Source organism: Elephantulus edwardii, unplaced genomic scaffold (genome assembly GCF_000299155.1).
Source record: "Elephantulus edwardii isolate Elephantulus edwardi_28Jun2011 unplaced genomic scaffold, EleEdw1.0 scaffold00012, whole genome shotgun sequence".
NCBI classification, from domain to species: Eukaryota; Metazoa; Chordata; class Mammalia; order Macroscelidea; family Macroscelididae; genus Elephantulus; species Elephantulus edwardii.
Genome location: NW_006399762.1, coordinates 30,817,493 through 30,836,349, shown reverse-complemented (window position 1 = coordinate 30,836,349; position 18,857 = coordinate 30,817,493). Strand labels below are relative to the sequence as shown.

General features: G+C 38.4%; 1 protein-coding gene across 1 annotated transcript in view; it reads right to left on the bottom strand.

Moving 5' to 3' along the window:
* Nucleotides 1-471: 471 nt before the first annotated feature.
* Nucleotides 472-18,857, bottom strand: part of PPA2 (pyrophosphatase (inorganic) 2) — a 175,186-nt gene continuing 156,800 nt past the window's right edge. Inside the window, exons 11-12 of the mRNA XM_006881156.1 lie at nt 10,984-11,020; nt 472-773 (exon numbers count right to left, since the gene is read on the bottom strand). Of these exons, the coding sequence (XP_006881218.1) occupies nt 472-773; nt 10,984-11,020 (339 nt within the window). The remainder of the gene's footprint in view (nt 774-10,983; nt 11,021-18,857) is intronic.

Below are 18,857 nucleotides of genomic sequence, written 5' to 3'. Positions count from 1 at the left end.
AGTTTCTATTTTTAAAAATACCATTCTAATGGAACCATTCCAGCCCTGAATTAGCCTGGGACTGAGTTTGACCACTAGTTACAGGTGGCTTAGAGGGTCGTGCTGCTAACCCAAAGGCTGCATGTCTCTGATGTTTCCGCTTAAAACGTCATGTGAGAAATGTGGGCAATCCTCCTCCTGTTGTAGTTTCCAAAAATCAACCAAACAAAATAAAAAAACAACCAAAGTCACTATTGAGTCAGAACCAACTCATAGCTGACATTTCAGTCAGTGGGTTTCTGAGGCTGTAAACCACACTGGATGAGACTGTCCATCTTTCTCCCCCAGATCTGACAGTGGGTTCGAACTGTCAGAGATGTGGCCTTTGGGTCAGCAGCGCAACTCCCTCAGGACTGTGCCTTCAAAGCTCCAAGGGGAGGGTCAAGATGAGTGAAGTGATTTGATGGTAGTGAATTTTTGAGCGAGAGCTGTTTATATCATAGTTTTGACTAGTTTGGTAGATACCCACTTCCTTGCTTCAGCTTCTTTTAGTCCAGTAGGATTTCCACATGGGCTGTAGGTGAGGGTAAAGCACCCATGGAGAATTCCTTCAGTAACCATTTGTAAAACTGCTGGCTGCAGGTAAGATACAGACCCCAGGGGGCCAGCAGCCCTGGCTGGTGGGGCTGACTCATCAGGTTCTGTCTCATCAGAAGATCCACAGCTCTCTGCCTTCCACAGAGAATGTCTCATGTTAAGAAAATAAAGATGCAGCTTTGGAAGTTCTTCATTTCCTAAAACAATAGCCTGTTTTCAAAGCTTGTTGTCATTCAGGATCCAGTTTCTAATAGGTTAGAAAGGATTTGTTTTAAGATCCGCAGCGCAATTTACGTTCTAGGCCACCAGGATCCTCTTGACTTATGGAGTTTTTAGTGCTCTGGTGGTGCAGTGCATTGGGACTTGTATTGGTAATTCAAAGGTTAGAATCAGCTACTCGGAGAAAGATGAGCAATCTCCTCCCGTAAGATTCATGGTCTCCAAAAACTTGCCAGAGAGTCAGCCGAGCTGGTTCCAACTCAATGTCAACAAGCCAGAGTTTTTGTGCAAGTCATAGATGGAATTAGCTGTACCTCTTTTCAACAAAATGTTTTCTTCTATTCTTAAACTCTATGTAACATGTATCCATGCTCCATGTCACTTTCCCCAAAGCTTAGGGACAGGCTGTGCACCTCCATGGTCTGTTCCAGTCAGCTAGTGGAGGGCAGGCCCCCAATCTCTTCCTCTCCACCCCAGCTGAGCCTCCCCACATCCCTGCTCTCTGAAGTGGGCAGTGGTGTGTGTGTGTGTGTGTGTGTGTGTGTGTGTGTGTGTGTGTTAACCTGGCCCATGGCAAAACCCAAACCCAGACCTGTACATTGACAACTGACCACCTCACTCTAAAAAAGAATAGAAAAGAAGGCCCTGGATAGAATGGGCAAAAATGTGAAATAAAACTTAAAACAAAACAACCAAAACCCAACCCATAAAAATGTCTCATAAAAACAGAGACTGGTAGGAGAATCCCCCTCTGAATCTGAAACAAAATTCATTCTCTTGCTTCCACCTCCAACTTGCCTCCATACTATATACAGATGGTAAGATCAAGAACACAAGAGATACACACTCCTCGGAAAAATCAGCCTCAAAAGATCAATAGGGCAGCATTTGCCTAGGGATACAGCTCAGATGGAAGGCTATGTTAAGAGAGAAGATGAATGGAACTGGAGAAAGTGTAGAGTGTCGGCATAGTTTGTGCACTGTAATTAACGTTATAAAACAAAAACATGAATGAATAGTTGAATGGAAAAGTTCGCAACCTTCACTAAAATCACAATAACGATAAAAAGGTAATAATGATGATGATGATCATCATCACATGCAAGCAAAATTCTGCTGAAAATTAACCAAAAACGTTTGGAGCAATGTCAGCAGAGAACTGCCAGATGTGCAGGATGGATTTAGAAGTTGTGGTACTAGGGATTTTACAGCTAATGTTAAATGGATGTTGGCAGAAAGCAAAAAATACCAGAAGAATGTCTATCTGTGCTTCATTGACTATGCCAAGGCTTTTGACTGTGTAGATCACAACAAACTATGGCTGACTCTGAGAAGAATAGGAATCCCAGAACAGTTGATTGTGATAATACGAAACCTATACTTGGACCAAGAGGCAGTCGTCAGAACAGAGCAAGGAGACACTACACAGTTCAAACTCAAGAATGGGGTCCTTCAGGGATGTATTTTGTCTCCATACCTTTTCAATCTGTATGCAGAACAGATCATCCGAGACGCTGGGCTGCATGAGGAGGAATGTGGCATCAGGATTGGTGGAAGAATCATCAACAACCTGCATTATGCAGAGGACACAAATCTGCTTGCTGAAACTGAGGAGAACCTGAAGCGCTTGCTGCAGAACGTCAAGGACTGCAGCCTCCCATATGGATTGAAGCTCAACATCAAGAAAACAAAGATTCTCACCACTGGGCCAATTAGCAGCATCAGTATGGATGGTGAAGAGATTGAGATAGTTAAGTTTTAGTTTACTAGGCTCCACAGTCAACACTCTTGGTAACAGCAGCCAGGAAAAAAATCAGACAAATTGCATTGGGAAAGTCAGCTGTGAGGAACCTCTCAAGAGTACTGAAGTGCAAGACGTCAGGCTGGAGACTAAGGTGCGCCTGATCCGGGCTATAGTCTTTGCAATTACATGCTATGCATCAGAGTTGGACAGTGAATAGGCATGATAGAAAGAGAATTGATGCCTTTGAGCTGTGGTGCTGGAGAGGAGTGTTGAATATACCATGGACTGCTAAGAGAACAAACAGGTTTGCCTGGAGAAGGTGAAGGTGAATGCTCCTTGGAGTCAAGGATTCTGAAGCTTAGTATGACATATTTTGGGCATGTTGCAAGGAGGGACTGGTCCTTGGAGAGGGACATCATGTTTGGCAGGATGGAGGGGCGGCAAAGGAGAGGAAGACCTTCAATGAGATGGATCGATTCTGAGACTGGAGTGGTGGGAATAAGTGTGGTTGAGATGGCTAGGTTGGCACAGGATAGAACGGTGTTTAGAGCTCTTGTACATAGGGTCACTATGAGTCGCAAGCGACTTGATGGCACATATCAACAACAACAATAATAATAACAACAACAATAACAGTAGTAGTAGTAATAAAAAGGCACTCAGCTCCTAACTGGAGTCAGTGGTATAAAGCCACTAACTGCTGAGGGAGAGAGATAGGACAACATGCTCTGTCCTATAGGATTACTATGAGTGGGAAGTGGCTTGATTTTAATTATTCTCTTGACCAGAGTACTGTAAAAAGAGAAATTTTTCTTTCTCTAAGTCTTGCTGAGTAGGTAGAACTGAAGTCCTACTAACTGCTAGAAGGGAGGTCAAACACTGGGTGGGAGGTGCCTCACAGAAAGCCCAGCAGACATGATTTCTCTCTTTCAGCTCCAACATGGCTAATGCACTACATGAAATAAACCCATTAATATAGCCTTTGATTCTCTAATTTATGGTTTACATACATACTGCAGCAATAGTTGTCAAAGGCTGAACTATGCCTAGCCCAAACATATGCTGTTGTTGTTATATGCTGTCAAGTTGCCTGAGACTCATAGCGACTCTACGTACAACAGCCCTAAACGCTGCTCTGTCCTGTGCCAATCTCACTGTCTCTGACACATGTACCCTAATTACCCCAGTCACTGAATCAATTCACCTCATAGAAGGTCTTCCCCTCCTGCGCTCTGCCTCCACCCTACCAAGCATGTTGTCCCTCTCTAAGGACTGGCTCCTCCTTGCAACATGTCCAAAGTATGTTAGCTGGAGCCACAGAATCCTTGACTCCACGGAGAAGCCTGGTTTACACATACATACAATGATATAAAATGGAAAGTATGTATGATCCCCATAACCAGCCTGTAAAAACCAAATAGTTGTAAAAGGATTAAGTGTGGAATGTCAACCTTAATTCCATCATAGTAAGGGAAGTTCCCCTAGAATGTAGTCTGTAAAATAGTAAAGGAGAAAAGTGAGTAGGGAAAGAAAATGGCTGCTAGGACTAGAGTATGTTGCTTTGTATCTTGAGGGCATGAGGAAGCTCCTTAACACCTGGGAAGATACAAACCATGGAGAATGACTGGCCCATAGATGCTGAAGGAAACAAAGCCTTTGCTTTAGAAAAGTGAGGGAGAGGGAGAGGAAGAAGGAGGAGGGGTGGGGGAGAGGAGGGGCACGGAGGGGAGAGGAGAGGAGGGGAGAGGAGAGGAGAGGAGAGGAGAGGAGAGGAGAGGAGAAAGCTGCCACTTAAGAGCTGATACCCTGAATTTGGACTCAAAGCCTTTTAAAAAGTAAAAGAATACATTTCTGTTTGCTAAAGCAATTAACTTGTGGTATCTCTGCTAAAGAAACATTAGATAACAGAGATAGTGGTTATTTTCTGTTTTTCAACCTTTGTAACTAAAATTATTTTAATAATTTAAAAGAATCAGTATCTAGAAAATGAAAAACAATACATTCTTCCCATTTTACCCCTTCATGTCCTAGAAAAACATGCATCAATGAAACCAAAGACATCTCAAGTGACCCCTGCTATTACCTTGGTCTAATCACCTAGAGGCGACATGTCAGTAAAATAAGGATGTGCTTAGCTTAGCTTACATTACAATGTGATTACTGTGAGAAACATATGAGAATGCAAAATAGGACTTAGAGCGAGACTAGTCAGGAGTTGTAATTCTGGTTCTGAAACTTATTGTGTGACCTTAGGCATGCTATAGAACTTTTTAGAGCCTTAAGTATAAAGTGGGCAACCTTTACTTGCTAGAGTATATGAAGCAAGATTCTGCTGAAAATTAACCAAAAATTAATGGAGAAGCACATCAGCATAGGACTGCCAGATGTGCAGGCTGGGTTTAGAAGAGGCCGTGGTACTAGTGATATTATAGCTAATGTTAGATGGATCTTGGCTGAAAGCAGATAGTACCAGAGGAATGTCTATCTGTGTTTCATTGACTATGCAAGGGTGTTTGACTGTGGTTGACTTTGAGAAGAATAGGAATTCCACAACATTTGATTGTGCTAATGAGAAGCCTACGCTTGAACCAGGAAGCAGTCATCAAAACAGAGCAATGAGACACTTTATGGTTCAAAATCAGGAACGGTGCATGCCAGGGATGTATTGTCTCCATACCTTTCCAATCGATATGCAGGACAGATCATCTGGAACGCCGGAGGAATGTGGCATCAGGATTAAAGGAAGAATCTTCAACAATCTGCGTTATGCAGATGACACAACCCTGCTTGCTGAAACTGAGGAAGATCTGAAGCACTTGCTGAATAAGGTCAAGGACTGCAGCCTTCAACATGGTTTGAAGTTCAACATCAAGAAAACATAGAGTCTCACCACTTAGCCAATTGGCAGCATCATGATGGATGGTGAAGAGATTGAGATTGTTAACAGTGTTCGTTTATTTGGCTCCACAATCAACACTCTTGGAACCAGAAGCCAGGAAATCAAAAGACGAACTGTATTGGGAAACTCAGCTGTCAGGGATGTCTCCAGAGTATACTGAAGAGCAACGATGTCAGTCTGGAGACTAAGGTGCACTTGATCCAGGCCATAGTCTGCAATTACTTGCTATGCATCAGAAAGCTGGATAATGACTAGGAATGACAGAAAGAGAATTCACGCCTCTGAACTGTGGTGCTGGAGAAAAGTGTTGACTATATGATGGACTGCTAGAAGAACAAACAGGTTCGTCCTGGAGAAGGTGAAATCAGGCTGCTGCTTGGAGGCAAGGATTCTGAAGCTTCATCTGACACACTTTTGACATGTTATAAGGAGGAACTTGTCCTTGGAGAGGGACATCATGCTTGTGAGGTTGGCAGGACAGTACAGGAAAGGAAGACCCTCTATGAGGTGGACTGATTCAGTTACTGGGGCTAGTGGGGTAGGTATGTCAGAGACAGTAAGATTGACACAGAATAGAGCAGGGTTTAGGGCTCTTGTACATAGGGTCGCTATGAGTCGCAAGCAACTCGATGGCACACAACAACAGAGTATATGAATATATATTACCTAATATGAATCCCAGAATATTTATTTGTGCTCATACGAAATCCATACCTAGACCAAGAAACTGTTTTCTGAATGAAACAAAGGAACACTGAATGGCTTATAATCAGGAATGGTGTGCATCAGGGTCGTATCATTTCCCCATATGCCTATGACTCCTAGTGACCCTATTTACAGCAGCTCTGAACACTGTCTTAGCCTGAGCCAGTCTCACTGACTCTGATACACCTACCCCTCCCATTGCCCCAGTTACTCTATCAATCCATCTCATCTGGAGTCTTCCTGTCCTAGCTTTCCCTCCACTGTTCCAAGCATAGTGTCCTTCTTCATAGATTGGTCCTTCCTGGGCCACATTCCCAAAGTATGTGAGATGGAGCTTCAAAATCCTAGCCTCCGAGGAGAAACTTGGTTTTACCCTCTCCAAGATAGACTTACTTGTTTTCTTGGCGATCCTTGGTATCTGTATGCTGAGCAATAATTAATAATAAGGAAGATGGACTCTATGAAGAAGAATGTGGCATCAGGTTGGAGGAAGACTCATCAAAAACCTGCATGATGCAGATGAATTTATGAATTCTTGCTGAAATTAGAGAGGACTTGAAACACCTTCTGCAGAAGCTCATGGACTACCAACTTCAATGTAAATTACATGTCACCATTAAGAAAACAAAGGTCCTCACCAATGGGCCAACAGGCAACATCATGACAGATGGAGAACGGATTAAAACCATCAATGCTTTCACCTTACCTGGATCCACAAGAAACATTGTTGATATCAGCAGTCAAACTTGCTTTGTGCAAGTCTACTGTTAGGTACCTCTCTAAAATACTGAAGAACAATGATGTCAGTTTGAAGAGTAAGAAGTGTCTGATTCAGACAACAGTCTTGTCTTTTTTTTTTTTTTTGCCACAGTCGTTTCAATCTCTTGCTAAGCATCTGTGAGCTGGACAATGAATAAGGATGCCAGAAAAAGAACTGATGTTTTCGAGTTGTGGTATTGGAGAAGAATACAGAATACCCCATGGACTGCCAGGAGAACAAACCGGTATGTCTTGGAAGAAGTACAGCCAGAATGCTCCTTGGAGATAAAGATGGAGAGGCTTTATCTCTTACACTTTGGACATGTTGCTAGGAGAGGCTATTCCTTGAAAAGAGATATATATCATGCTTAGAAAAGTGGAGGGCCACTGAAAGAGAGGAAGATCCCCAACAAGACTGACAATAGTGACTGTAGCAATGTGCTCAACTGTGTAAGAGAGTGTGAGGATGACATAGGACAGGATAGGGTTCAAGTCTGTTGCTTGTAGGGTCTCTATGAGTCGAACTCATTCAGATTGTACCTAACAACAACACTGGGTAACACAAGCTCAACAAACTCCAAGTATTAGTATTTTAACAATGCTTTCTAGCATTCAAAGCATATTATGTAAAGGAAAAGTGTTAACAGCAGCAATAGGAGATAAGGAGGAGAAAAACACAAACAAATGACAACATGAGAGAATCACAGTACTGTGAGTGTAAATGTACGGACAGGTTTGTAGAAGACTAAACAGAACAGTAAAGTGTGAAAATGGCACACCTCAGGAAATTGGAAGTGTATTCTTTATACTCATTCTCAATACTAGAAACCACCAATATGACTTGTAAATTTTTACTAAAAAACATATTTGAAAATAAAGTCAACTGAATAAAGATCAGTTTCTCCTTCTAACAACATACCCAAAGTTTATGAGACGAAGCTCTGCCACCCTTGCCTCTAAGAATCACTCTGGCTGAACTTTTTCCAAGACAGCAATGAGATACAACCCCAGCTCACAGGATACCAACGTTCAGTAAGACAGCAAACAACAAATGCTGGTAAGGGCGTGAGTGATAGGAACTCTCATACACTGCTGGGGGGCAGTGTAAAATGGTGTGACCACGATAGAAAGCAGTTTGGTGCTTTCTTAGAAAAGCTGGGAATAGAAATACCATTTGATTCAGCAATCTCATTTTTATATTTTATATAGATAGATATAGATATTGATGATATAGATATAGCTATATAGATATAGATATATAGATATAGCTATATATAGATGTATAGATATATAAAATTCACCCCCAAAGAAATAAGAACTGTGACACAAACTGATACATGTACATTCATGTTTATTACAGCATTACTTATAATAACAAAGAGTTGGAAAGAACTCAAGTGTCCATCATCAAACAAATGGCTAAAGAAACGGTGGTACATTTACACACACACGTATTGTGCATTCCTAAAAACAATAAAAAATTTATGAAACACTGCACATTATGGAAGAATCTACAGTAAATGATACTGAGTCACAAAAGGACAATTATGGCACAAGTTCATTTTTATAGAAAAACTAAGTATTGGTTTGCATACAGATTCTTGATACGGTTCTTAAAAATGAGAAAAGAGGAAGAGGGGAATAAAAATTAATGGGTGAAGGGGAAAGACAATATCTCATAGGGAACCAATCAAACATTATAATCTGATTACATTAATCAATTGTAATTAATGGTATAAAATACACTTGAATAACCAAATGGAAGAACTAGTATTATTTGTAACTCTTCACTCAACTAAAAAAAAAGATAGATAAAATTTAAAAATAATTTTAAAAATCCTTGAAAGCATTTTGTAAAAAAAAAACAACCAGATCTCTATTTTATATTAATTATTGTTTGGAAAGTTACAAGATGGAATGGAGGGAGAAGAGCTGAACACAGGAAAAACCACTTGATTTTCAGAAAGAAGGACATGACATTAATGTAGAGAAAGGAGGATGAAGCAGATAGGCTAGCTCTGAGAAGCATGGAGAACAGATAGGATGCTGTCATAAGGATCCAAATGAATTATGAGGAAAAATACCCCTGTAGAGTATGGGTGGTAATGGAATGGAGAGGACAGGTAAAAGAAATGGCTGCATGACTTGATGAACAGAGATAGGAAAAGAGAGGTCCAATTTGTTTTCAAGTTGAGTCTAAGAGAATGTTAATTTTATTTCTTAGAAGGAGTAAGAGAAGATGAATGTGGGACAAGAAAGGTTAAAGGAATTAAAAAAGATGTTCAACAGGCAGACCAGAGCATAAGATAGGTCTTCTTATGTGTATTTGGGAGTCAAAGAAAGGACACCTGAAATTAAGATAGGTAGATAAGAATAAAAACTAGTTTAGGGCTTGTAATATCACAGATTATAGAAAAGAGCTTGAATCAATATGAACATATCTACCCAATAACAAGAGAGATGGAAGATGGCCAAATGATGCCTTCCCCAATCCCAGCAGTAGACTTTAGTAGGAAAAGGAGGGAATGAAAACGCAGATAATGATATCTATAAAAAACACTGTCTTTCTAACAATTTTTACATCAAGACATAGAAGTAAAAGGTAATGAAACCATTCGGTCCCTTAGAAATGAAAACTGGTCAAAACTCAATACTTCAAAATTTATTTTATGTAATTAAATAAAATCTTTCCATACCAACAGGAGACTAATTAAACATTTTTCCAGTGCTTATTCATGTACTTTATATTTTTAAAAGTCATAGGGAAAAGCAGTTTCAACAGGAAGTCAGCAAATGCTCACACACCTGCCTGTCTCTAACACTTAGGGGAACAGGATGATTGAAGTCTCGATGGCAGAATTTCAAATGTCCCAATCACTTGCCAAGGAAGTGCCATACTTGATCTGTGTTTAAGATGGTAGAGAAAAGGTGTTAGGGAAGGGGGGGTGGGGGATGGGGTGAGGAAAGGAAGGATAAGATAAATTTCATTTAGACCTTTAGAAGATATTTTGGCAGATAAACACAAGCGTAACATCTCACATTTCTGTATTTGAAGCTACTTCTCTAATTTCTCTCATTTGGCTTCAAGCCTTATATAAAATTACATTAAAAATTCTGGAAGTTTCTCACGTTATTTCCTCTATCTTTCCAGGTCATTTTAGTTCCAATTGAGAAATATTGTAGTTAGTTCTCAATCTTCAGCAGTGAAAGGTCTAGGAAAACTTTGTAGTGTTAGATTTGTCAGCTACTTCAAATGGGATAGTATTACCGAGAAACAATCTGTTTGCATACCACGAGGAATACAGTCTACTTTCCCATGAAACCATGTTAATGGATTTGTTTCTTTATAAAGATCTTAAAACTTGAGTCACAGTAAATAGTTTTCACTGTTCCTAAAAATTTGCAAGTTAAATTTTCTTTTAATATTTTATAAAAAATGGTCAAAAATTTTACAGTATTTTAAAATTCTATAATGTTTGTTATTTTGGAATTTTTACTTATTATTTCTCAAAATAGCTTCAAATAAGGGTAATAAAAATATACCATAATTTGTTCTTAAAAAATTGTATTCGTATTTTCTAAATAAACTAGCAGAAAATTTTAAAAAGGCAATACATTTAAAACCAAATCTACTGCCTTAAAATAGAAGATACTATAAGCATTTGTAATCATACTGTAAACATTAATTTTATAATTTTCAGTTAAAATGAGAAACTAAGGAAAATCATGGGTGATAATAAAATTTCCCAGATTCAGATGAATGGAATTATTTCAAATTTAACAGAATAGTCTGGAACTTCCTAGTATTTTATACATTTTTTTTTTAAAAAGTCATTGTCTGATTATACCATTTCCTAGGATAAAAGTTATAGATATACTTCTATGAATTTTCTAGAATTAAGAAGTGTGTCGTGGAAATTTTACTGTTTAAAACATTTCATTTTGTTTATATAACTTTTAAATTAATCTAGTTTATTTTCTGCTTGGTTATCACCATCATCATCATCATCATCATCACCATCATCATCATCATCATAATGAGCTAATTTATCAACTCCTTAAAGACAGAAATATACCATACCTTCTTCATTTCTGTCTTGATTCAGTGACGTGGATACCTGAAAGAACAGAACAGAGACAAAATCTCTGTTATAATGAATATGTGGCATCTCTGTTACAATTAACATGTGGAAATTGCATCTAGAAAAGCTTTATAACTCTCATAAGATTACACAACAAAGTTTACACATGATGGTTCTCCATCTTTAAGTAGTAATTACTCCTTTTGTGTTTTGATCACCATTGCTTATTTTTTCAGATAAACAAATCACATATTTAGAGTCAAATGTAAAAAACACACATTAAAGAATTTACTTTCATTATCCCAGAGAGTACTTAAGGTCTTATTGCTGGGTATGTGAAGAAAAGAGAGAGGTTTTCTTCTAAGAGTTTCCTTGGCTGAGGTCTCTGAGAAGGAAAATCAAATGTACATACATCCTTACTTACCTGAGTGTGTCAGAGATTGTGAGGATGGCACAGACGAGACAGGGTTCAGTGTTGTTCTTAGGGTCACAGAATCCTACTAAACTTGACAGCGCCAAACAGCTTATCTTGGAAGCCCTGGTGGTCTTGTGGTAAGGAGGTGCATTACCATAGCAAAGGCACATGGTTCAAATCCACCAGTTGCTTAGCAGAAGAAAGATGGGCAATCTCATCCCATGTGAGTAAACTGCCTCTGAAAACCCACTGGAGGATCAGGTATGAGTCCGTTCTGACTTGATGGTCCACAACAACAACTCACTTTGATGTCCGAGGCAGGACGTTGGAGCTGATATAAGCTGTCGTTGTTGTTAGGTGCTGTCAAGTTGACTATAACTCACAGTCATCTGAACTGTGCCTCGTCCTGCACCATCCTCAGCTGATGTGCTCGAGCTCTGTTACAGAACCGTGTCAGTCCATCTTGCTAAGCCTCTTCCTTTTTTTTTTTTCTGACCATCCACTTTTCCTAGCATAATATCAAGTATTTGAGATGAAGTTTCATCAGTCTTGTCTCTAAGGAGTATCCTGCTTGCACTTCTTCCAAGATAGATTTACTTGTTCTTTTGGCAGCCCATGGGCTATTCTGCATTCTTCTCTAACTCAACAATTCAAAGACATCGATTCATCTTCTGTCCAAATCCAGAAGGGTAGGAAGCAAGTAAAAATACTCTGGCTTGGAACAAGTACACCTTAGGCTTTCAAGTGACATTATTGCTCTTTAGGCCTTTGGTGAAGTCCTTGACAGCAGATTTCCCCAATGCAGTATGTCTTGTGTCTTCTTGACTAGTGTTACCATGGTTGTTGAATATGGATCCAAAGAAAATGAAACTGTTGAAAACATTAAACGTTTTCCCAAATATCATGATTTTGCCTATTGATCCACTGGTGAGGATTTGTGTTTTCTTGATGTTGGGATGTAGTCCATATTGAATGTTGCAGTCTTTTAATCTAAGTTTTTACTAATCAAAGATCACAGTAACTTTTATTTTTTTTCCCTTTGGACATTATATTGGGAGATTGTTTTAATCCATAGAAGAAAATATGAAAGTTAATCATGAAATGACTCAAAATGAATATCCTTGTAACCTTCATTTATGTTAAAATCTGGAAACTTTCATGTTTTTCCCTACCATACTCTTCTCTCCTAGAGATAACTAACACCTTGATTTTAGTACAGATTTTTCAAATCCTCAACTTTCAAATAATCAACTTCTAATTTTCTGAATTTACCTAGCCGCAAAGAGGAAAGATCCTCTTTTGACACCTCTGAGGTCATGGACACATATTATACAACTAAGTATTGTTATAAACCAAAGAAACAAAATGATAGGAGTTCATGGGTAGTACAAATTGTTTAGGGTCTAGCTACAAATCAAAAGGTTGACAGTTCAAATCTACTCTGAGGTGTCCTGGAAGAAAATCCTGGCAAAAGTATCTCTAAAAGATCAGTCTTTAAAAATCCAAAGGAGCACAGTTATACTCTGAAATACATGAAGTCCCCATCAGCAGGAATCCACCCTGTAGTAACTAGGTTTAATATTTAACAGGTGATACACAGAATATAAAATAGGTTCCATTCTACTATCTCTACAAAAAGCTGAAAATTCTTATTTAAAATTTTGGATACTTTGAAACATATACTAGAGTACAACAGAATGGAAAAAAAAGTGACACCACAGCTCTCTGCAGAAGGAAGGGTGGGCACACCATTCACACATTCAAGATGGTGCATATCTACACCGGTCACAAAAGAGACTTGGTGCTGTCTGAGCAAACAATGTTGGAGTCTTGGGCAGCCAGACTGCAGTTGAGAAAAGTTGTTACAGTAGGCTTATAAAGAGTCTATCAGTTTTTGGCCACTCAGTCTTCTTGAAGAGACTGGATAGCAATGGGTAAATAAGAAATTATTTAATGTAACTTTCCCTTCTACTTCTAGAAAAGCCTAGACAAATATGTTTTGCCTTATTTTCATTATGTCATAGAAAAGGATGATGTAATTGTATAAATAAGGAAGACCTAAGTGAAAATATTATGGAATACACTATTGAGATTTTCCTAGTATTTGGAAAAAAAGGAGAAAACTTTGGTTTAGCTTCCTCAAGAACAGAAAATGTTTTACTATCCTTAGTTTTGAGAACTGTAGAACTTAAATCTAAATGTGACAGTATACTATGGCATAAAAATTCATCATTAAGATTTGACATTTGATGATTCTATTTTTCTAAATAGACTATAAAATAGAGTAGCTCGCTTACTCTTTGAACTTCTTAAGATCTCTTTAATTTCACAGGACACAAATTACAAAGTTACTGTAAAGTTAGCTGTTTCGTTTTCCTGTTTAAAATTAACAGCTGCTTCTTGCTGGAACAGCCAAACATTTCAGAGTAAGAAAATGGATGGTGCACAAAAATATAAAGGCTTCTAATCATTATATTAAAAAGCAAAGACATGGGCAAGCTTCTTACACATTTATTATCACGTCTATTTTTTTTTTAAAATGTTTCTACTTCTTCCTTTTTAAAAATGTATTTCTTGATTGGCCAAACATACTCAGAATAAATACTTTCTTGTACAAAAGGAAATAAATAGCGTGAGACAATCCAACAATCAAATATACTGTTTTGCTTACAAAGTTTGTATACACTGTTTTTCATACTAGATCGTTCCCATTTCCTTTACCCATCTCTCCCTTTACCCATCAAATTGTGTAACCCTATGATTACTCCCCTGCCCAACCTCACCCTTTTGCTTCGACCTTCTCCCCCTTGGATCCTCTTACATATTTTAATAGTTATCTTTCAATTTCTACAATAATGCTCTTCTACAGTATTTGTTCTTAAGGGATTGAGTTAGTTCACTTAGCATAATGCACTTCAGCACCTTCCAAGCTATGTAGTAACTTTTTAAATCATTCCTCCTGCATGTTGTGTAGTATTCCATCATGTGAAGGTTTCACAATTTCTCAATCCATTTGACTGCTATTGGACATTTGGGCTGTTTCCATGTTCTTGCTATGGTGAATAACAATGGAATGAGCATTGGTGCACAAATCTGCATTTGTGTCTCATTTCTAATTTTCTCAGGGTATATTCCAAGCAGTGGAATAGCTGGGTCATATGGAATTTCTATGTGCAGCTTTTTGAGGAAACACCAAACTGCCTTCCAGAGAGGTTGTACCATTTTACAATCCCACCAACAGTGTATAAGAGTTCCTACTGACAGCAAGCAATAAATGTTGGAGAAGATATACAGAGATTGGAACTTGCATACACAGTTGGGGGAGGGAGTGGTAAAATGGTACAGCCACTCTGGAGAGGAAGTTTGGCACTTCCTCAAAAAGCTGAACATAGAAATCCCATAATAGAACTGAGACACAGAGACTGGGTTGTACACCAATATTCATAGTAACATTATTCACAACAGCAAGAAAATGGAAACAGCCCAACTCTCTTATCAACAATTGAATGGATTGAGAACTTGTTTTACAGTCATATGTGGAATAATACACAGCACTAAGGAGCAGAGATATTGAAAAATATATAACATGGGAGAGGCTGAAGAGCATTATGTTGCACGGACTGACTCAGTCTCATAAGGACGAATACCGCATGAGACAATTTTTGTAACAATAAAAGGATTACCAGTAAGATGTGTACCAAAGTCCAAAGGGGGAAGAGGAGGTAAGAGAGGGTGTGAGGGCAGAGAGGTGGGGAAATGGTGAGGTTTCAGAGGTTGCTAGGTTTCAGAGGAGAGGGTTAAAAAATTAGCAAAGATCCAGTGGTGGAGAAGGCAGAGTAATGGTGGGCGTGGACCAATGGTGATTAATTTTAGAAAACAGAAAAGTATGAGAATGAGTGTATTAAACACAATGTGATTAGAGAAAGGTATGAAACACAATGTATCTGAATTTTGTATGAAAACCAATAAATCTTCTTAACAAAAATCAAATATATATATAAATGGACATGCACATATTAATAAATCAGAATATTCAAATTGTAAAAAAAAAAAAAAGACTTCCTATTTCCCCACAGCCAATGCAACATTTATTCATTGCTGGCCTGTTAAATTTTGCTTCTGCTACTGGGGTGATATAGTATCTCCTGTGGTTCTGATTTACATCTCTCTTCCTGCCAGTGATTTTGAGCATTTCTTCATGTGTCTGTTGGCCATTTGAATATCTTCCTCTGTGAAAGGTCTTTCCATGTCTTTTGCCCATTTTGTGACTGGGTTATCAATCTTTTTCTTGTGGAAGCCTTGCAGGATTCTGTAAACTTTTGTTAAGAGACCTTTGTCTGAAATAGTATTGCTAAATGTGTTTTCCCAGTCAGTAGGTTTTCTTTTCACTCTGTTGAAAATGTTTTTGATGCACACAGGGATTTAATCTTTAGAAGGTCCCATTCATCAATTTTATCCTCTTCTGGTTGTGCATTTGTCAGCCTTTTCATAGCACGAGCTAGGCCTTCTAAATGTGGTTCTACTTTGTCTCTTATCATCTTTATGGTTTGGGGCTTTACGGCTAGGTCCCTGATGCACCTTGAGTTGATTTTTGTGGATGGTGAGAGGAGTGCATCCTGCTTCAGCTTTCTGCAGTTTTGTCAGCACCATTTGTTGAAGAGGTTGTCATTTCCCCATCTGATATATTTTGTTTCCTCGCTGACTATCAGTTCGAATTAATTTCTGATTCTATTCCATTGGTCTATATGCTTGTCTTTGTACTAGTACCATGCTGTTTTGCTTTTTACAGCTGTGTAGCAGGTTTTGGGATCAGGGAGTGCTATGCCTCCCACTTCATTTCTGTTTTTTTGGAAGTGCTTTGTTTTGCTTATTTGAGGTCTCTTTTCTCAGCTTAAGAGTAATTTTGAGGGGATATTTTTTTTCCATTCCTCGACATGGCCAAAGATACACTAACATTTAAATTTAAAATTAACAATTTGTCACTTATTTAACTCTTTACCTACTGTCAATGATTTCCTAAGTCTTAAGTGTAATGATTTAATTTTCATTAGTCTCAACTTGAACTTTCAGTAAGTAACTGATGATAGGCATCTGAACAGTCAGCACGTATCCTGGTTTTGACTGTGAATACTGAGCATCTCCACAAATGTAATCAATCGATTCCTATGCCGGCCATCTGGTGGGATCTATGTGTAATGTCACCATTTGTGTTTCTTATAAAAGGCATTTGCAATGAATAAATCATTGAACATACAAAATTTGATCATTTTATTTCCAGTCTCATTTCTGTTTCCAAGTCCATTCTTACCAGCTACCCTTCTTTCTTCATTGTTTTTAACCTTTGCATTCCAGTCACCAATAATTAGTCACTTGATACATATTTGGTCAGTTTCTGACCACAAAATTTGATAAAAATCTTCAATTTCTTCCTCTTTGGCTTTAGCCATTGATGCATTATTTGAATAACAGGCACTTTAAGAGGTCTTCTTTCTATGCATATGGACAATACTATACTTTCACTCACAATAATGTAACTTGATAGCATTTGAAACTGTCTTCTTAGTTACGAATGCAAGACCATTCGTTGTCTGTTTTCCATTCCTGGCATAGTGACTATCTGATTCAAAGTGGCCGAAGTCTGTCCATCTCATCTCACTAATGCCTACAGTATCGATGTGCATGTATTCCATTTTATTTTTCACAAATTCTAGTCTTCCAACATCTTATACTTCACACATTCTGTGTTCCAGTTACTAAGGGATATTCAGCTGTTTCTCCTCATTTTGATTGATTTGTAATCTTGGCTCTACCTCTAATATTGTAATTTTCTGTGTTCCTCTATTGTTTACAGAAATATTACACTGAAATATTTCAGGAAATATAATAAAGAGCCAATGCTATAAAAGGAAGAAGTTCAGGCTGAAATGAAGGCTTTGGAAAAAATAAGGCTCCAAGAATGTATGGGATATCAAATGAGTTGTTTCAAGTGACAGATGCAGCCCTGGATGCTCTCACCAGACTAAGCCAGGAAATTTGAAGAACAATTGCCTGGCTGACTGGAAGAGATCCTTATTTGTTCCCATTTCCAAGAAAGGTGATGCAACAGAATGTGGAAATTATTGAACAAAATCAAAATCATTACTGTTGCATGAAAGCAAAATATGGAAGATCATTCGAAGACATCTAGAAGAGACAGAGACATAAGGCAGGGAAATGCCAGAAGTCCAAGCTGGTTTCAGAAGAGGTTGTGAAACCAGGGATATCATTGCTGACGTTAGATGGATCTTAGCTAAGAGCAGAGAATATCAGAAGACTGTCTATTTGTGTTTTATTTACTATACAAGTCAAATATGCAAGTATGCAAAGGCATTTGACTGTGTGTATCATAACAAGTTATAGCTAACATTGAGAAGAACAGGAATCCCAGAATACTTAATTATGCTTTGGGGAAACTTATACCTAGACCAAGAAGCTGTTGTGTGAACAAAGCAAGGGATCACTGCATGGTATAAAATTAAGAAAGGCACCTGTCAGGGTTGTATTCTTTTCTTATACCTATTCAATCTGCATGTTGAACCGCTGGAGTCTATGAAGAAGAATGTGGAATGAAGATTTGAGGAAGACTTATTGATAACCTTTTGTATGCAGATGACACAACCTTGCTTGCTGAAAAGTGCGAAAAACTTGAAAACTTCGCTGAAGAAGATCAAACATTGCAGCCTTCCACACGGAATGCATTTCAATGTCACGAAAACAAAAAATTCTCAACACTGGACCAACAGGCGACATCATGATAGATGGAGAAAAGATTAAAACTGTCAATGATTTTATCTTACCGGGACTGGCACCAGCAGTCAGGGGATCAGGATATGTACTGCACTGAGAAAGTCTACAATCAAAGATCTTTGCGAATTACTGAAGAGTAATGATGTTAGTTTGAGGACTAAGGTGAGCCTGGTTCTGATCATGATCTTTTCAATCATTTGCTATGTATCTGAGAGCTGAACAGTGAAAAAGGATGACAGAAGAAGAATTGATGCTTTTGCATTGTAGTGTTAGAAGATAATAGAATATCCCATGGGTTGCCAAAAGGAAAAAGGTATGTCTTGGAGAAGATGAAACCAGAGATCACTCTTTGGAAGCAAGGATGGTGAAGCTTCATCTCACATATTTTGGACATGTTACTAAGAGAAGCTATTCCTTGAAGAAATACATGCTTGGAAGGGTGGTGGAATGGCAAAGGAGTGGAAGACCCTTAACCAGGTTGATTGACACACTGACTGTAGCAATGGGCTCGAGTGTGTCAGATTATGAGATTGGTGCAGGATAGGACACGGTTCATATCTGTTGTTTATAGGGTTGCTATGGGTCATACTCGATAGTACATAACAACAGACATCTTCCTGGTATTCTCTGCTTTAAGTCAACATCATCTGACAACAGCCATGATATCTTTCA